Raw genomic sequence first — 17,424 nt, 5'->3', positions numbered from 1 at the left:
TATTTTTATTTTTTTTTCATGAGCATCAACTATAATAATGAACAACGATTTTTATGCATCATAAGATGGCTCACGTTTGCAGGTAATTCCATTTCCTTTATAGCCGTGTGGACAGTTTCCACATCTGATGGAGCCAGAGGAAGCCGCTTCACAAGGCACTCCAGAGAAACACGGGGAGTCCGCACAGGTTCTGTTATCCTCAGCGTGTTCAGGGTTCAATTCTTCTTCATTCAGCTGCTCTCTACTTGAACTTGCTTTTGCATTCGTGTTGATCTGGTCTAGGGTGTGTGTGGTGGTCTTCCTATCAACAGATGAGGTCCACTTGTTCCTAGGAGGAGATCGTTCAGCTCCAATAGGACGTTCAGCTGAGGGTGTGGCCAAAGAGGAAGTGACATCAGAGAGCTTGTCACCCTTTCTGAATGGTGTCTGCCCTGTGGGACACTATGGGTTAGAAGGTCGAGCCTGAAGACTATGTATCCTGGTTTCTCTCTGTAAGAATGTTACTGTTAATGATAACGTTCGTATAAAGAGAAGCAACTGACTGTTTGCGGTTCTTGACAAGCATGTTTGTCCATTGCCGCTGAGCCCAGGAGGACAAGGACCACATATGTAACCAGCAGATGTGTATGTGCTCTCAAAGCACTGGATTCCATGATAACATGGCCGACTGGCACATGGGCTCTGCCCTTCAGAGGGTACAGTATGTACATATTTACAATCATCACATACTATGCACTATGCATTTTAGAGGTAAAAAAAAAAACATGTAATTCGTTATTATTCCCACCTGGAAGAAACTTGGGTTTGAAGGAGCTGAGGTTAACCTCACTTTCTGAAGTAATTCCATGACTGTCTTCATTAATTTCAACCACTGTCTTTTCTATATATATATAAAAAATAAAAAAATAAAAAAAAAAGAGTAAAAAGAGATAAAATGTCAATAATTCTAAGTCATATTGATATGAAAAATCATAACTATGACATAAAAGGTCAATTTTTGAGGTCATTTTGACTTTTTATGTCATAATTATGACTTTTGATCTAATAATTTCTACTTTTTGGTCAAAGCTGTTTTGTCATAATTAACTAATGTCATAATTATTACTGTATTTGTCGTTGTTTAAACTTAATATCATGAGTTTAATATCTATTTCAAATTTTTATGTCACAACTGTTTTTGTCAATTTCAGCTATTGTCACAATTTCAACTATTTGTCAATCTTGGCTTTTTATGTCTTAATTGTTTTAATGTCAACTTTGACTTGCTGTTTTATCTCATAATTGTGACTCTGTATGATTCATAATTTTTACTTTTTAGCTCATAATTATGACGTAGTATCTCATAATTGCATCTTTTTGTGTCATAATTATGGTTTGCCAAAGCATGAAAACCTGTACATATAAATTGGTCTATTTGTTTATGTATATGTATACATATGTGTATTTTATTCATCTAAGTTGACTTTTATTTTTATTATCTGTGTGTTATTGTTGTTGTCTCTATGTACTGGGGCTTCTTCTGTCACCAAAAACAAAACAAAAACACATTCCTTGTGTGTACGAACATACTTGGCAATAAAGCTCTTTCTGATTCTGATTCTGAATCTTCTCTGCCTCTTAAGGAACTTTTTCAATGGACTATTTGACCATAAAGGTAAAAGTATAAGATATAAACGTACGGCTGCAGGTCTTTCCATCTCCAGTGATGTGGTCAGGACAGAGTCCACATAAGAATGAGCCCATCGTGTTTCTGCAAGAAACACCTGGGTAACATGGAGCTGATAAGCATTCATCAATGTCCTCATCGCAGATTACACCTGTAAAACACACCAGCAGGAGACTCTCAGATGTGTACAAGTAACAACTACACTGATATTACAATAGATCCAATTTTAAATGAGTAAATTGTTTTTACAACATTTCTTTAGGTGATCATATGGCTATAAGTGAATTGACCTGTAAGGCCCTCTGGACAGTGGCAGGTAAAGGAGTTCAGTCCATCCACACATGTTCCAGAGAAGCATGGGTTTGACCTGCAGTCATCCACATCAACTTCACACCTGTCCCCCTCCAGACCAGCAGGGCAAACACACAGGTATTCACCAGTCCCCGGGGGGAAGTTAATGTTGGTCACACAGGAAGCTCCATTCTCACAGTCACATGGGTGAACTGACACCTGGGAAACATAATATGAAACCATATACATACTGTACCAAATATATATACATATACTATCATTCAAAAGTTTGGGGTTGATACAATTTTTTAATGTTTTAGATTTTTTTTTTAAAGTCTATACTCACAGAGGCTGTATTTATTTATTTATTTATTTATGTATTGTAGTTATGAAAAAAAAAGTAGTGCTGAATTTAAAAACAGTTGTGCTGCTTAATATTTTTGAGAAATATTAGAAAATAGAAAGTTCAAAAGAACACCATTTATTTGCAACAGAAAACATTTAAATGTCTTTACTGTCAGTTTTGATCGATTTAATGCATCCTTTCTTTTAAAAAAATGTGATATATGCCAAGTGGCTTACATATGTACCTATTAAATATATAATTATTCCAATTATTTATTGGCAATATACATATGTGACCCTGGACCACAAACCCAGTCATAAGGGTCAATTTTTTGAGAAATTGAGATTTATACATCATATGAAAGCTGAATAAATAAGCTTTCCATTGATGTATGGTTTGTTAGGATAGCACAATATTTGGCCGAGATACAACTATTTGAAAATCTGGAATCTGAGGGTGCAAAAAAATCAAAATACTGAGAAAATCGCCTTTAAAGTTGTCCAAATGAAGTTCTTAGCAATGCATATTACTAATCAAAAATTAAGTTTTGATATGTTTACGGTAGGAAATTTACAAAATATCTTCATAGAGCATGATCTTTACTTAATATCCTAATGATTTTTGGCATAAAAGACAAATCGATAATTTTGACCCATACAATTTTTTTTTGGCTATTGCTACAAATATACCCAAGCGACTTGAGACTGGTTTTGTGGTCCAGGGTCACATATTATGAAACTGTTCTACTGATCTAAGGATTCAGAAAAGTTTTTGGAAGCCATTTGGCACCCCCTCGTGGACAACAACGGAGACACAAAACTGTATTTCCAGCAATCTATAGTATTCAGAATGAATTTTAGGCCTTCAGGTGCATATTTGTGTAGAAGCAACATTTCACCAGATGGCCTCTAGATCTCACCTTCACCGCTGCACGTGTCTCTGCATTACAGTCATCAGTTACAGCCAGTTCAAAGGTCACCGGTTTGGTGGACAGAGCTTTCCAGATGAGCAGGCCAGCTGGAGAGAGAACAACATTTCTGGGTCCTGACTTGAGTGTGAAGAGAACCGCAGAGCCCTCCGGATCAGTGGCTGAGAACTGATAGATGAAATCCTCTCCATAGAATGTCTTCAGACTGGACTGATCAGTGTGAAACACAGGTGGCTCGTTTTCTACGATCAAACACAGATCATCAGAACAAGGACTATGGCATGACTTTAACCAGAGAACATCAGTCAACTTTATTTACATTGGAAAATACATATATATTATAAACTAACTATAGTTTTATCATTTATTGAGCTTTTAAGTTTGTGATGTATAACTGTTGCAGAAGAGTGAAAATAACATATTAAAGTGTAAAACTGTTTGAACAGCTTAAAAAATCAAACAGGACCAATTACCATGCAAGCATATACGTCTATGGAAAAATATGACATAACAAGACTCAACAAGGAAGCCTTTTTTTAATAGTAGAATATGAAAGTTCTCCAGCTTTAGGAAAAACAACCCCTGAAAATACATCATTGCTCTAAAACTACAATATAGATTTTATGACCAGTGCTCAAAACATTAATTTGAAATAAGACTGAACATACTCTCAGCAACGGACCAGCTGTACGTGGAAAGACGCGGTCTGCACGTCAAACATGGGCTGCTCGGGCTGTGATCCCCCTCTCCATAACACAGGCCATCAATATTACATGTTCTGTTCTGAAGAGATATTTAGGAAAAACTATTAAACTTGAAAACTACACAGACAAAACAATGTGCAACAAATATCATTATCATTAGATTTTTTTTTGTGGTTGCTTAAACCAATTGCATGCTCATCTTAAAATTTCTTCCTGGATTTAACCATAGCGTGTGAGAAAGCCCCAGGTTTAGAAAAGTGAACAATGCTAGCTTTGTTTGGCTGATCTTGACCTGAAATTATTTTGCTGTACATAATTGCAAGGCTGAATGCTAAATTGTTTCCTGTATTTAAGAGACTTGTGTACACATAAATGATGAACAGTGCATGTAAACACTTAAAAAATGTGCACTGAATTTGTCACTGTATCATTAAAATGTGAAGAAACACCATTTAACCAAATTACAAACATCATGGTGAAGACTTTTTTTTCCTGCTGAGAAATGTAGTTTAATGGTTTCAGAAATGTAGCTACAAACACAGCAGATACAGTCTTTCTACAGTGTCTTATCAACACGCTGGTCTTGTTCTGGACATCTAAATCTCTAATATGGACTTTGTGAAAGATATTTTTTTATTTTGCAGTGATTTGTGATTAATGGGACTGGGACCTGACAATATAATCAGAAGAGAGTGCTGCATCCAAAACCAAAACAGAAGTGAATGAGAATGGATAGCACAGACCTTTAGTGAGCAGATAACCGAGGTGCTGATCGTACAAATCTGACATGTGCCATCAAAAAGAGTCAGAATCTTTGCATTGCTGAAGCTGTGTCCATCATTAGACACCTAGAAAATGAATAAACAGGTCATTTTCAACCAGTTTGTAAGTTATACTGAATACACTTTAGTTTTAAATAATAGTTTAGAGTTTAATCACTTTGATTTGCCAGCGTAAGACTGGTTGGTGAGCAGTGGCGGAGGATTGTGGGTCATCCACAGGGAGTTGGCACTCTAATGAGGAAGAACTCTGGAAGGAGGCAGGCACCAATCGAGCATCATCCAAAGACCATTCACCGTCTACTATCTATGTAGACAGAACAATATATATTCAAGCTAATAATATTTATATTTATGCCAAATGCGATGCTTGAGTTTAATGCTTGTGAAGTTTGTTACCTTTTCCTTCACCACTTCGCACTTGAGCTTGTAGGACTTTTTAAAGCCTTGACCAAGAACCCTAACAGAGGAACAGACGCCATAACGGGCATCACACAGTCCTCCATTCTCCAATTCTGTGATCTCTGGAGTCTCATCTGCATCAGGAAAACAGATTAACTGAAAAACAGGCTAAAACAAATGAAATGCAGGTCAAAATAATCGGCATCAACTTACATTTCCCCATACTCATATGCAAAACTAATTTGTAAAATCCAATTCAAGGCCATGCAGAACTAACCATTTTTATTATATTTATTTATTTATTTATTTCATTTTCATTTCATTTTTGTTCTCCTCTTGAGATCAGTTTTACTTGTTAGATTGAGGAACTGATGCACAACATATCCATTAACTTTAAAAAAAAAAAAATTACAAATCATGATTTCATGAATAATGCATACAGAGAATTGTATTTTTCAGGTGCTGTAACTGGTCTCAACTTTTTCATTTGTCAATCTTTTTGACTTTACTAGTTCACTAGTTCACTTTAAATATCTTGTGGTGCAGGGTTTTTATTGTTAACTAAAACTGCAACTAAAACTATTAAAAAGAATTTTCGTTTTTTGAAATAAACGTAAATAAAAAAAAAACAAAAAAACAAACAAACTTAAATATCTAAACAAAGTTAGAAATTCTGTCTTGGCAACTAACCAAAATAAAATAAGTTAAAGTTGAAGTACTAAAAGTACGAAATTAATCACTAAAGAATTACTCAAATTGAACTTAAGTTAAAGCTAAATGAAACATTAAAAAATAATGAAAAAAAGACAAGCACATAACAAACTTACTAAATAAAAAGTAAACCCAAATTCAAAATAATAATAAATTATAAAGTACTATAAACACTAATATATTAAATATATAATATTCCATGCCACCTCTCAATTAATATGAGCTCATATGCATATGCAAGCTGCATGCACATAATTATATATGAAAAAAATGTTGTTTAAATTAATTTTATAAGGAGTATAACTTCAATTATATCAACTACGCATATACAGAGACTCACCAGACACCTGGCTACAATCATAAGAGCCAAATCCAGGGAAGCACGAGCAGCCCCACTCTGTGCACTGTCCGTTCCCGCTACACATGCTCGGGCACCTAAGGGAGGCCAGAATGTCCTGGTTTTCCTTCCTCCTGCCAACATCCTCTACCACCCTCCTCTCACACTCATTCTCCAGGAGGGGCATGGTGGCTCCTATCCAGGTCTGATCATCCTTCAGTTGTTGGTCTAATACACACATTTCCAATGCCTGCTCCAAAATCTCACCCAGGAGATGCCCACAACCCAACCCCACCGTGGAGTTCCTCAGGGTTCCCTCGCAGAGCCGCCGAGCCTTGGATTCTGTCAGGCCTGACTCAGTAGGCCAGGATGGTACCAGTGCTTCAGGTGAATTCGATGAAGAATGGTCCTCTGGGAAATTATACGTGGACTCCTCAAGGTCTGGTTGTTTTGGAGATGATCTGGAGTTTTGGCTTGGGACACGTCTCTGAGTTTGGGATCTCTGTGGGTTTATAACACGTCTTTGACTCTGGGATCTTTGGGGATTCATAACACGTCTCTGAATTTGGGATCTCTGAGTGTTTGTTCTGCTTCGCTGTGCTGGACGGTAGTGCGTTGGTCTGCGGGGAGGGATAGACGTCTCTCTATGAAGTTGCGCAGACTTCATGTACTCAGCTGTTACATCCAGTGTAGGGATGATGGAGGGAGATTGGATGCGGGTAGAGGAAGAACACTTAGAGGAAACGGTGGACTGAGGTGATGCTCCGCTGGATGATTGGTGTTTCTCTTGTTGACATTGGCAGTACTCAGGAAGACTGGAGTTGGTTTCATAGGTGGGGATTTTGTCAAACAAGCTGCTACTTGGTGCCAACCTGGTGTTTAGGAAGCATAATAAACCATATTAAGGAGGGATGCACAATAAATAGTGCTGTCAATTGATTAATCTCATCCAAAATAAACGTTTTTGTTTACTTAATATATGTGTGTGTACTGTGTATATTTATTATGTATATATAAATACACACACATGCATGTATATATTTAAGAAAAATATGTTAAGTTTATACATTTAAAATATTTATATATAATATCAATTGTATGAATATAAATATATACATGGAAATATTTTTAAAATATATACTGTATGTGTATGTATTTATATATACATAATAAATATACACATATATTATGTAAACAAAAACTTTTAATTTGGATGCGATTAATCACAATTAATCGTTTGACAGCACTAACAATAAATCAACACCATATTTGGTTAACAGATATTTTTTTATTTATCAATAGATATTGTATATACACTACTGGTAAAAATGTATGGGGCCAGTCATATTTTCTAAAATAAATAAATATTATTATTTAGCAAGGATGCATCAAATTGATCAAACCTTAAACCGCATAAACACATTTCATTACACCAAATACACAAAATAATGTTATTTTTAGCAGCATCATATGACCCCTTTAAGATTGATGTGGTTTGGAATTGGTAAAATGTGCTTGGGAAAAAAATATCATCAGAATATCAACGTGCCTAATAATTATGCACACGGTGTATGCATACTGTATATATGTCTGTGTGTGTGTGTATTATAATATTTTAGTTAAAGATTTTACAATTTTGTTGTCTTTTTGTCATTATTGATAGTTTTCTATTAATACGTCTATCATTTTGATTCATTTGTTTTAGTTTATTTAGTTTTAATACTTCAAGTTAAACTAAACAAAAAATGATAAATATCTTGAAAATATTTTTTTATTTCATTTTTTTTTTTAAGATTTTAGTTTTAGGTAACCATAATAACCCTGGCTTACAAGTATATACATTATATTCGTAAACCATATGCTTAACTATTGCATATATAATCTAAGTTGGCTCACCTGCACACTTTGAGGCGTGTAGCCATTCCACAGGAAGTTGGTGCTGATTATTGGTTTGATGTGTATTTCTGTGCTTCGGTCTCCATCATTCCATATATCAGTAACTGCACTGTAGTGCACAGATGCCTGACTGCAGACTCCCTTATGACATGGGGTTTGAGACAGCTCCACCTCACAGGAGGACAGGACTAAATCAACGCCAAGGCCCTTCTCATCTGCCACTGGAGCCAAATCTTTAACATTTTAGTATGTAAAAAAATAATATTTACTATTTGCAGATTTTCAAAGCACTGAGGGACATTTCTGACACATATTTTAAAGATTTAATATTTAGAACAAAATATTACAAATTTGAGTAAAAATGTGAATTTCGCAAAACCTATGTCCCAAAATCCAAAGATATTTTTTTCTCATTATTGTATTAAAGCAGACAAAAACATACTGAAATTGTTTTTAATTAAAATTAGAACATATTAAAAATAATTAAAACAAATACTATTTTGAAAAAATAAATATTGTAATATTTGCACATACAGTAATGAGAAAAGGATTCTGATGGTCTAAAAATATATTTATTTTCTTTATAATATTATTTTTGACCACCTTGATTACTAGAGGTAAGATGCAAAAGCAAAGTGCATCTCTGTGAGGAACATGGTAAAGGTACTGTGCTCTCCACTGTCAGTTCATACTCTCTCCCATCTTCTGAAATAGAGACAGCTTGTGGTTTCATCTGGAAAACATACATACAAATATAATAAGTCTAGTGGAAATCATATATTTTATGCAACATATCCTCGAGAACTGAGACATACTTGGATGCCTGCGTAAAACTCTTCACTCTCCACAGGAAGGCTTTGCATATCGGGAGACTCCAGAAAAAAACTAGTGCAACTGCAATGGATCTGAGACACAAAATATATAGGTTAAGGTTAATAAATAGGAATTTGAATAAATGTGAATACTGAATACAAAGTGGGTACCCTGTCTCCCAGTCGCAGGTTAATTCCATCCAGCTCAATGAAAGCAAAGGTCTCTATTGTAGTGTCTTTCCTGAGCTCTTCTCTGGTGCCCTCGGGCGAGAGTCGCCACCATGTCACCACATATCCCAGAGAGCTGTTCCCACTACTGTCAGCAAACGTACACTTCAGGAACACACTGCTGCCGGAGAGCTCAGCAACTATCAGAGGTATTGCAGAAGAGGGGGGCTGTAGTTCTGAGGGAGAATTGACAAATACTGTACTTCAAAAATCAAATACAAGTAATATATACTATCAATATCTTAATTATAGAAATACATTTGTATAACCGATATTGTTTTTTTTGACAGCCGATGCCGATATCTTGGAAAGCAGGGTGGCCGATGGCCGATATAAATGTATTTATTTTAATTAATATTTAAGAAATTTGAAATCATTTGAAAATGGATTAAAAAATTAATTTGTAAAATAAACATACTTACACTTTAGATGACAAAGTATTTTTCACAAATAAATATTTAATCTGGGAAGACGTCTTCTGGGAAGTTTGTGTGCATTGGGAATCATATTTTTTCAAATAAAGCCAAGGTACACTAATTTTACATACAGCACACAGTGAAAATGACATGAATATGACAGTGGGCAAATGCATAAAGCGCAGCATAATTTGAAATCACGAATTTAATGTTTAAAGCATTCAATTTGCAGGACCGAAAGTCACGCAGAGAACACGCGATCATGCAGGACACACATGCACACTTCACAAGATGGTGTGGTTCACAGATCCACAACTGGATTCCACTAAGTTTGCAAGGTTTGTGAAATAAAATTTTCATTAGCCATTCAAAGATTTGTTTAAATGATGTAAATGTGTATTTGCTGAATGCTGACGGCAAACGAGAAAGTATTATAATGTTTGCCTTTCTATTACTAATAATATAAAAGCGCGCAAACAGAAAAACTTATCGGCCGATTCCGATATTTGAAAAATGCCAAATATCGGCTGATATATCTGCCTTGGTGATATATCGGTCGACCACTATGTATTTATACATTTAGAGAACATTAAAGCCATTCTGTGAAATAGAGGATGGTAACTAATTTTGGTTACCTCTAAAGCTGCCTTGAGACATATCTTTAACTGTTAACTTCAGACTATGCTAACTTTTACGAATCAAAAGAGTTTCACCAGAGTGAATTTGGAGCACATTAAAGCCATTTTGTGTGAAACAGAGGAGGGTAGCAGGTTTTGGAAATGTTTAATGGTGCCTTTTTGGATGTAGTGACTCTGCTGAAACAAAGGAGTTTAGACATCACAAGAGTAAATCTGGAGAACTTTAAAGCCATTCTGTGTGAAATAGGAGGTAAACGATTTCAGCAACCTCTAAGACTGCCTTGTCAGATTTGGTGACCCTGCTGCATGTCTGTAGCTGTTCACATCAGCCCAAAACGCTAAATGGCATTCTATCTGAAATAGAAAATGTTTGGTGCCACTCCAGCTTTGAAACAACAAACGAGTGACCCAAGACCTAGATTTCAGGCCAAACTCTTAATCATCAATGAAAGCTTCAGTTCCATTTTTATGAAGCCTGATGAAAGGGGCACAGTTAAAGTAAGTGTTTTGAAGGGGTCCACTAGAAGGAAAAGTGGGTGAGAGACTCTACTGGGGTGCCTAAGATCAGGAGAGGGATTACTTGTGACACTCCAAGTGGAAACACAAAAACAACATCAGAAATACATTAACTTCTGCTAGATTCATTGGCAGGAGAAGACGGGGGCAGAAACATTCCATATGATTGCCAACTCTAAATTGTTTTGATGCATGTGTGAAAAGAGAACTCTAACCTTTCAGATATGTTCGGTTCATTTTACTGTATTTGTAAACATGCATTGATACAGCAACCTCTGGAAAATCATTTCGTGAGTCATTCCACATTAATGTGTTGAATTAGTTTGTTTAGATTGTTTAGTTTTGAAGATGCATATTGCTAGAGAGATCTGGACTGATTACCACTGCAAGTTCCATCACTATTCCTTTGTCTCCCGTCACAGCTGGTTTGATTGGAGTCGGAGATCTCTGAGAATATAATAAAACTTCATGAAGTATCTTTCTGAACCCTATTGCTTTTTAAAGTGCCCCTATTATGCCATTTCCAATGTTGCCTTTCATGCAGTATGTAATGCAGCTGTATGTGAATGTAAACGATCTGCAAAGTTGTAAAGCTGAAAGTGCACGATAAATAAAGTTATTTTCTCCCAAAATAAAGAATCGACTGATTCGACAGCTGAAACGAGTCGTTAGTAATTCGAATCCCACTTCCGTGATGGCTACACGTCACGGGGTAACACATTTGCATAATGCGCACGCGCCTATGTTCTACGTTGGCCGGCCGCGAACAACTTGACCCCGCCCACAAACACGTCATTCTACTGACGACTGCTTCTTTAATCTTGGGGAGTTCAACGCGGGATTCACAAAACGCTTGCTGTTGAAAGATGGATCAGTATCCTGTTTATTTGGACCAGCTGCTCCACTGAATCACAACCTGTAAGTATGATAAATAATAGATGTTTATATTTTCTGTAGAGCGTTCAAAAAACAGAACTATTGAAATAGGCTTATCATTTCCGAAACGCGCTGTACGCTGTAGACCAATCACAACAGACTAGGCCATCTGACCAATCAGAGCAGAGCAGGCTCACGGAAAGGCGGGGTTTAGAGAGACTGAATCTTTGAACTGCTTCGAACGAATCGTTTGAGAATCGCTGGAAAATGCGGTGATATTAAATGCACATTTTGAGATTTTTTTACCTTGCATGCATGTAATCCTCTTGTAGACTCCCAAAACAATATTAGGAACCTTAAAAATGGCATAATAGGGGCACTTTAAACACTACCAAACTTTCAAAAATGATGATTTCTGGATGATATTTTACAGCTTTTAGGATGCATGATACAGAACCAAATTATAATTATACTAATAAAGTGAATCTCACAATTTCAGACACTCATTGAGGTTCATTGACTTGCCTTCAGCGCAATATCCCATGCATCCTTGCGTTGGTTGGAGTAAGTACACATAAAAGTCCCCGCAATTGCGGACGGTGACAGGCAGGCGAAAAAGACAACAGTCTTTACTAGCGCTTCCGAGGAACTGCCAGGTAGCGCAGGCTGTCATCTGCTTCACCTCTAGAGGGTGAGGGAGAGTCTCTCCTTCGGCCAGAGAGAGCCACACTGGGGCTTGTGTTCCACAATGATTCACCTGTATGGGTTACCGTCATATAGAAGCATGGGTCATTAAGTCGTAACATAAAGAAGACATTGTTCAGCAGGCTGGGCTGGACCGATTACACAGATGCACTGTACTGTACCTCCACACATTTGGTGGGCATACGGGCCGGCTTATCAAAGATCTGGAACTGATACCATCCGGGAGATAGTGAATGATCACAAACGAGCTCCTGCAGCGCAGACTGGAGCAGCTGCTGGGAACTGAATCTGGTGCTTCGGTACGGGCTCTGAAGAACAGTATAACCCCCACGACTGCATTCAGGGATTTCCTCTACAAAAATACACACAATCACACACTTAGTGTTGCTCAAAAACACACAAAATAGAAAATGCCAATACCAGAGCACTGAGACATTAAAATAAATTAATGAGAAAAATCTGATCTTCATTAAAAACTTATTTAGACAACAACTCAAAAGTCTGGGGTTGGAAAATTAAGTTTTTTTTTAAATGTTTTTGAAAGAAGTCTCTTATGCTCACCATTTATTTGACTGAAAATACTGTAAATATTAGAAAATATTATGAAAATTTGAAATAACTGCTTTTTAAAAAATTTATTTTAAGATGTAATTTATTCCTGTGATGGCATAGCTGAATTTTCATTGATCCTTCACGAATAATTCTAATTTGTGGATTTGGCGCTCAAGGAACATGTCTTATTATTATCTATGTTGATTGATAATTATTTGATTAATAGAAAGTTCAAAAGTTTTAAAGAAAGTACAACATTTTTTAGATTTTTAAATCTTACTGACTTACTGATTGGTAATGAAGGTAAAATAAGTTCTGCACACTTTTTGTCACAAAAATGAATTATTATTGGAAAAATTAGATTAAATTACATGAATGTCATAAAAATTAAAAAAAAATCAAACCAAATGGCATCTGCAAATTAAAGACACTCCTTTCTCAAAACTAGTGTCAATTTCAAAGCAAACATCTCATGTCACTTGAAAAACGAATGACAGAAACATCTCCTTAGCAGGAACCAACAATGAATTTGAGAGCAATTCAAGCTCTTAATGGCCTCAGCCCAGTAATGGCTACCATTGCAGCCCAATGAGACACTGAGATCATCACCAATCTGTTTTTGGCAATAGAATTAGAGGACACAGATGACAAGCCAGGCTCAGCGGCAAAGACAACATGCTGCTTGAACATCCAAGATGGATCTGAAAGAGCGAAGTATTTTTTTCTCTATATATTTACTGTAAGACTTGGATGCGTTGTGCTACCAGTGCTTATCAGTCTACACGAGGAGCCAGAAAGTCTCTGAACCCAATTATGAAGATGTTGTATATGCCTAAACTAAAACTACGCAGGAAGCATCTGGTAAGATGCATCAGAGTGAATAAAACTGGGTAAACTGAAATAAAATAAAATTGGGTCACTGAAAACGCAAGTATTGCATGCATGACATGGCAGGTCATGTGATGTCAACAAGGCGAGGAGGCGACCCGCTCCATGTAAAATAAAACATATTTTTTTTAGAAGACTGAAATGTCTTCAGTCTTCATCTCATGCGAATGTACATCATTTTACTAATATTTCTCAAAATTACCACTGATTTATTTTTGAGTAAAACTTGTTTAATTAGCAAACAATGTACTGAGGGCACCTTTAAGTGTGATCATACAAGGTAATTAATAAATATATATATATATATATATATATATATATAAAATCATGATTTAGCCTATTAAATAATAAATATAATTTTCTAATTCGAATAAATTACTCTCATTGCTCTCAGAAATAAGGCAACCAAAACTGTTGCCCAAAAATCTACGTAACCATAGCTTAGTCTAAAGCAGAATGTTTACCGATCGACTTACCTTTCTGACCACTGACAGTTTTGTTTAAAATAATAAATATAAAAGCGATTAAATACTCGACACAGACGTTTAGACGCATTTCCGTCTCTAAAGCTCTTTAGAAAGCCTCTAAGAGCGTGTCCAAAGCAATAACAAAATCCAGATTAATATCCCGAACGATATGTCGCGAAATGAAAGCTGGTGAAAAGAATATTTGATATGTCTTCAGCGCTTTTGAGGCGAACAGCGAGTGTTTCATGGGCTCCTGTCCAGACCACACACACCTCCTCCCGCTGGAGCATCTCGAGCTAACTGTCCCATTCTGCAGTCTTCGCTTAATATTTCACACATTGCCTACATATTTTAATCCTAACCTTTTCAGTTAAATCTACTAATAAAAAGTGTACTGTAGTGTGTTGATATGACTATGATGAATGTGAATTTGTAAACAACGTCCCTAACTGTGGCATTTCCTCCACAACTACGAATAATTTTGGCACGAATAAAGTTCTTTAAAAAAAATAGTGTAGCTACTTGTTTACAAGTGAAGAGTAGGCTACTTGTATAATGAAGAGCAGGCTATGCTTGAGATGAAATGAGACGTGATATTTTTGATATTTATTTATTACGTATATTTAAATAGGCTACGTATTTATTTTCAACCAAGCTTTATAATAGCCTACAATGAAAAACATACATTACAACATATGAAATTAGACGCAAGACAAGGAAGGCTGGAGCATTTAAGGCCTATAAAAATGTTCAAAATGTCATTTTCACCACAAAATAAATATAATAGAACATTTTAGATGTAGTGCAAATGTCTGTGACTTTTGTTTGTTGTTAGTAAAGCGTTTTTAAAAGAGTTTCCTAAAAGTCCACAGGGCTAGAAGTGCCCACAGATGAAGAAACACCCAATAACAATTAATTTTATTGTCCCGTGATTTGCAGAATTCATCTTCCTTCCAGTCTGAATAGAGAAGCAGATGGTAATATTGTCTAGTCTACATGGCTGTTTTTCTCTTCTGTGTACCTTTCATCTCTTAATATGTGGTGTAATGACAAGAGAATATCCATCATGTACCTACAGTAGCCTATTAAATATAGGCTAGTAAATTAATTGCAGCCGTCAAAGTTTAAGTTCATGCAATACCCGCTGCTGTTAGTTGAATTATTATGGCAAGCTACCAAATCAACAAGTTATGGCTCTGCTTATGTTGATCAGCAGCTTTCTAATTAAACACTGACCTTACTGAGCATTAACAAGAATTATTCTTCACTGACTGTCCATTGCTGGGCTGCTTATATCAACATAATGATAATCAGCCAAAGTTCTGCTCTGAGAAAGTTAAACACAATCTGTTGTGTGATGCCTGCGAGACTTTGTGAAGGAATCACATAACCAGAGGCCATCTGTTAAACTGTTTTTATCAAGGGCGTGACACTCTTTATCAAAGAAAATGTGAATAACATTCACAGGATGAAGATTGAGCACTGCCATAACACCATATGTTTCTCTACAAGAGGTGTTGACAGTCTGTATGAAATAATTCAATTCTTCCTCCACACTGTATATTTTTACTGAATGATACTCATTAGGCAGAATGAAACCACAACATATTCCCAGTGTTTTTACTTTGATATGGATAAACTCTTTCTCAAAGAAGATGTGAATAACATTCACGGGATGAAGACTGAGCACTGGCATAACACCATATGTTTCTCTACGAGAGGTGTTGACAGTCTGTATGAAATAATTAAATTCTTTCTCCAAACTGTATATTTTTACTGAATGATACTCATTAGGCAGAACGAAACCTCAACATATTCCCAGTGTTTTTACTTTGATATGGATAAAAGGGGTTAATGCAGTAAAACAGCTGTGACACCTAATGAGAAAAGCAGATGGTAAACAGTCATCAGTGGCAAGACTTTTCCATGATCTAAAGGTGTGATTAGCAATCAATATAACACAAAGTCTAAATGCTGCAAATGTATAAAAAAGAACTAAAGTGTTGGAAACAGGAAAGCAAATGATTTAAAGGAATAGTTCACCCAAAAATGAGAATTCATACTTACCTTCATGTTGTTTTAAACCTGTATGCTGTTATTTTCTTATTCTGGAATATAAAATGAACATTTTTGTCCCCATATAATGACAGTGATCATGCTCCAAAGGTAATAAATTATACCATAAATTTAAGTAAGTACATTTAAAATGAAAGAAGATGGAAAGTCAACACAAAACAGCAATATAAGTAGCTAACGTGGTCTTCTGAGGCTTTTGTAAAATGAACATAAACCTCTGAGACTGCAGAGGACTCAATAGTCCATCTAGTCACTTGAAATGATAATTTGTGCTTTTTTTAATGTATATGATGGAACTAAGAGGAGTGCGAATTGTAAACTTTTACAAGGATGCTCAAGGATCACTTTTCCATTGTCCAACATGTTCTTATTGTACCTCAAGACCAATCAGCAAAAGGGTTGTCCTTCCAGCTGGACATATGACAATGTGCAATGGACAGTTTGTGTTAAGAGCTTTTGCTCTTTTAAAACATGACCACATAAATCCCAGCTGTGACCTTTGACCTACTGGTTCAGCCACTTACAGTCTTGAGTTTGGTTCTGTCCACTCTTTTCTTCTGGTCTGGAACTTTCATGTAAAGTTTATAGAGTATGTAGTCGAAATCATAGTCAAGGTCAAGTCAATACCCTCCACTCTAAAGGTACAGGTTTGAAGGCGTTTTATTATGATAAGCGTTTAATCTTTCAGAAAACGTTTTTTTTTTGGTCTGTTAGTGAAATCTTATATGCTCATAATGTATTCACAATATGTTAGCTTTATCTGTTTTCTTCATCTATTCCCATCCCCAACCTTGAAAGATGATATAAAAATGACAGCAAATTATTGCTTTCCAGTGACTGCTGCCTTTATTACAGAACATTATAGGCTACAAAATTATGCTTTATCTCGATTAGGTATTGCTTTACCGTTCTTTAAATTATGTGATATTACGATTTTGTAGATGTTTAAGAGGATTAGACAACGGAAATCGAGAGAGTTGGTGTCTTTAAATGAGTTGTTTGCTGACCTCTGCTGGTTTTGAGTTGAAAGTACAATTTTAACTTTTGCATCCTCTTATAAAACACAAAAGCAAACTGCAAAATACTTAACATTATTTAAACAGGAGTCATTTCATTCAGAATGCCAAAATGAGCATGAAAGAAATAAAATATGAACATGTCCTATTTGCTGCATTTGCTAAAAGCATTAG

General features: G+C 35.9%; 1 protein-coding gene across 1 annotated transcript in view; it reads right to left on the bottom strand.

Moving 5' to 3' along the window:
- Positions 1 to 14,339, bottom strand: part of vwde (von Willebrand factor D and EGF domains) — a 17,142-nt gene extending 2,803 nt beyond the window's left edge. Inside the window, exons 1-19 of the mRNA XM_016507683.1 lie at positions 14,168 to 14,339; positions 12,413 to 12,603; positions 12,072 to 12,303; positions 11,052 to 11,117; positions 9,044 to 9,276; positions 8,876 to 8,965; positions 8,664 to 8,793; positions 8,065 to 8,293; positions 6,168 to 7,036; positions 5,114 to 5,250; positions 4,875 to 5,021; positions 4,679 to 4,783; positions 3,900 to 4,014; positions 3,223 to 3,473; positions 1,957 to 2,176; positions 1,680 to 1,817; positions 788 to 880; positions 543 to 686; positions 75 to 431 (exon numbers count right to left, since the gene is read on the bottom strand). Coding sequence (XP_016363169.1) covers positions 75 to 431; positions 543 to 686; positions 788 to 880; positions 1,680 to 1,817; positions 1,957 to 2,176; positions 3,223 to 3,473; positions 3,900 to 4,014; positions 4,679 to 4,783; positions 4,875 to 5,021; positions 5,114 to 5,250; positions 6,168 to 7,036; positions 8,065 to 8,293; positions 8,664 to 8,793; positions 8,876 to 8,965; positions 9,044 to 9,276; positions 11,052 to 11,117; positions 12,072 to 12,303; positions 12,413 to 12,603; positions 14,168 to 14,246 — 3,826 coding nt within the window. The 5' untranslated portion in view covers positions 14,247 to 14,339. The remainder of the gene's footprint in view (positions 1 to 74; positions 432 to 542; positions 687 to 787; positions 881 to 1,679; positions 1,818 to 1,956; positions 2,177 to 3,222; positions 3,474 to 3,899; positions 4,015 to 4,678; positions 4,784 to 4,874; positions 5,022 to 5,113; positions 5,251 to 6,167; positions 7,037 to 8,064; positions 8,294 to 8,663; positions 8,794 to 8,875; positions 8,966 to 9,043; positions 9,277 to 11,051; positions 11,118 to 12,071; positions 12,304 to 12,412; positions 12,604 to 14,167) is intronic.
- Positions 14,340 to 17,424: the final 3,085 nt, after the last annotated feature.

Source organism: Sinocyclocheilus anshuiensis, unplaced genomic scaffold (assembly GCF_001515605.1).
Source record: "Sinocyclocheilus anshuiensis isolate Anshui unplaced genomic scaffold, SAMN03320099.WGS_v1.1 scaffold758, whole genome shotgun sequence".
NCBI lineage: Eukaryota > Metazoa > Chordata > Actinopteri > Cypriniformes > Cyprinidae > Sinocyclocheilus > Sinocyclocheilus anshuiensis.
The sequence above is the reverse complement of the archived record's forward strand: the minus strand, read 5'-3'. Positions and strand labels throughout refer to the sequence as shown.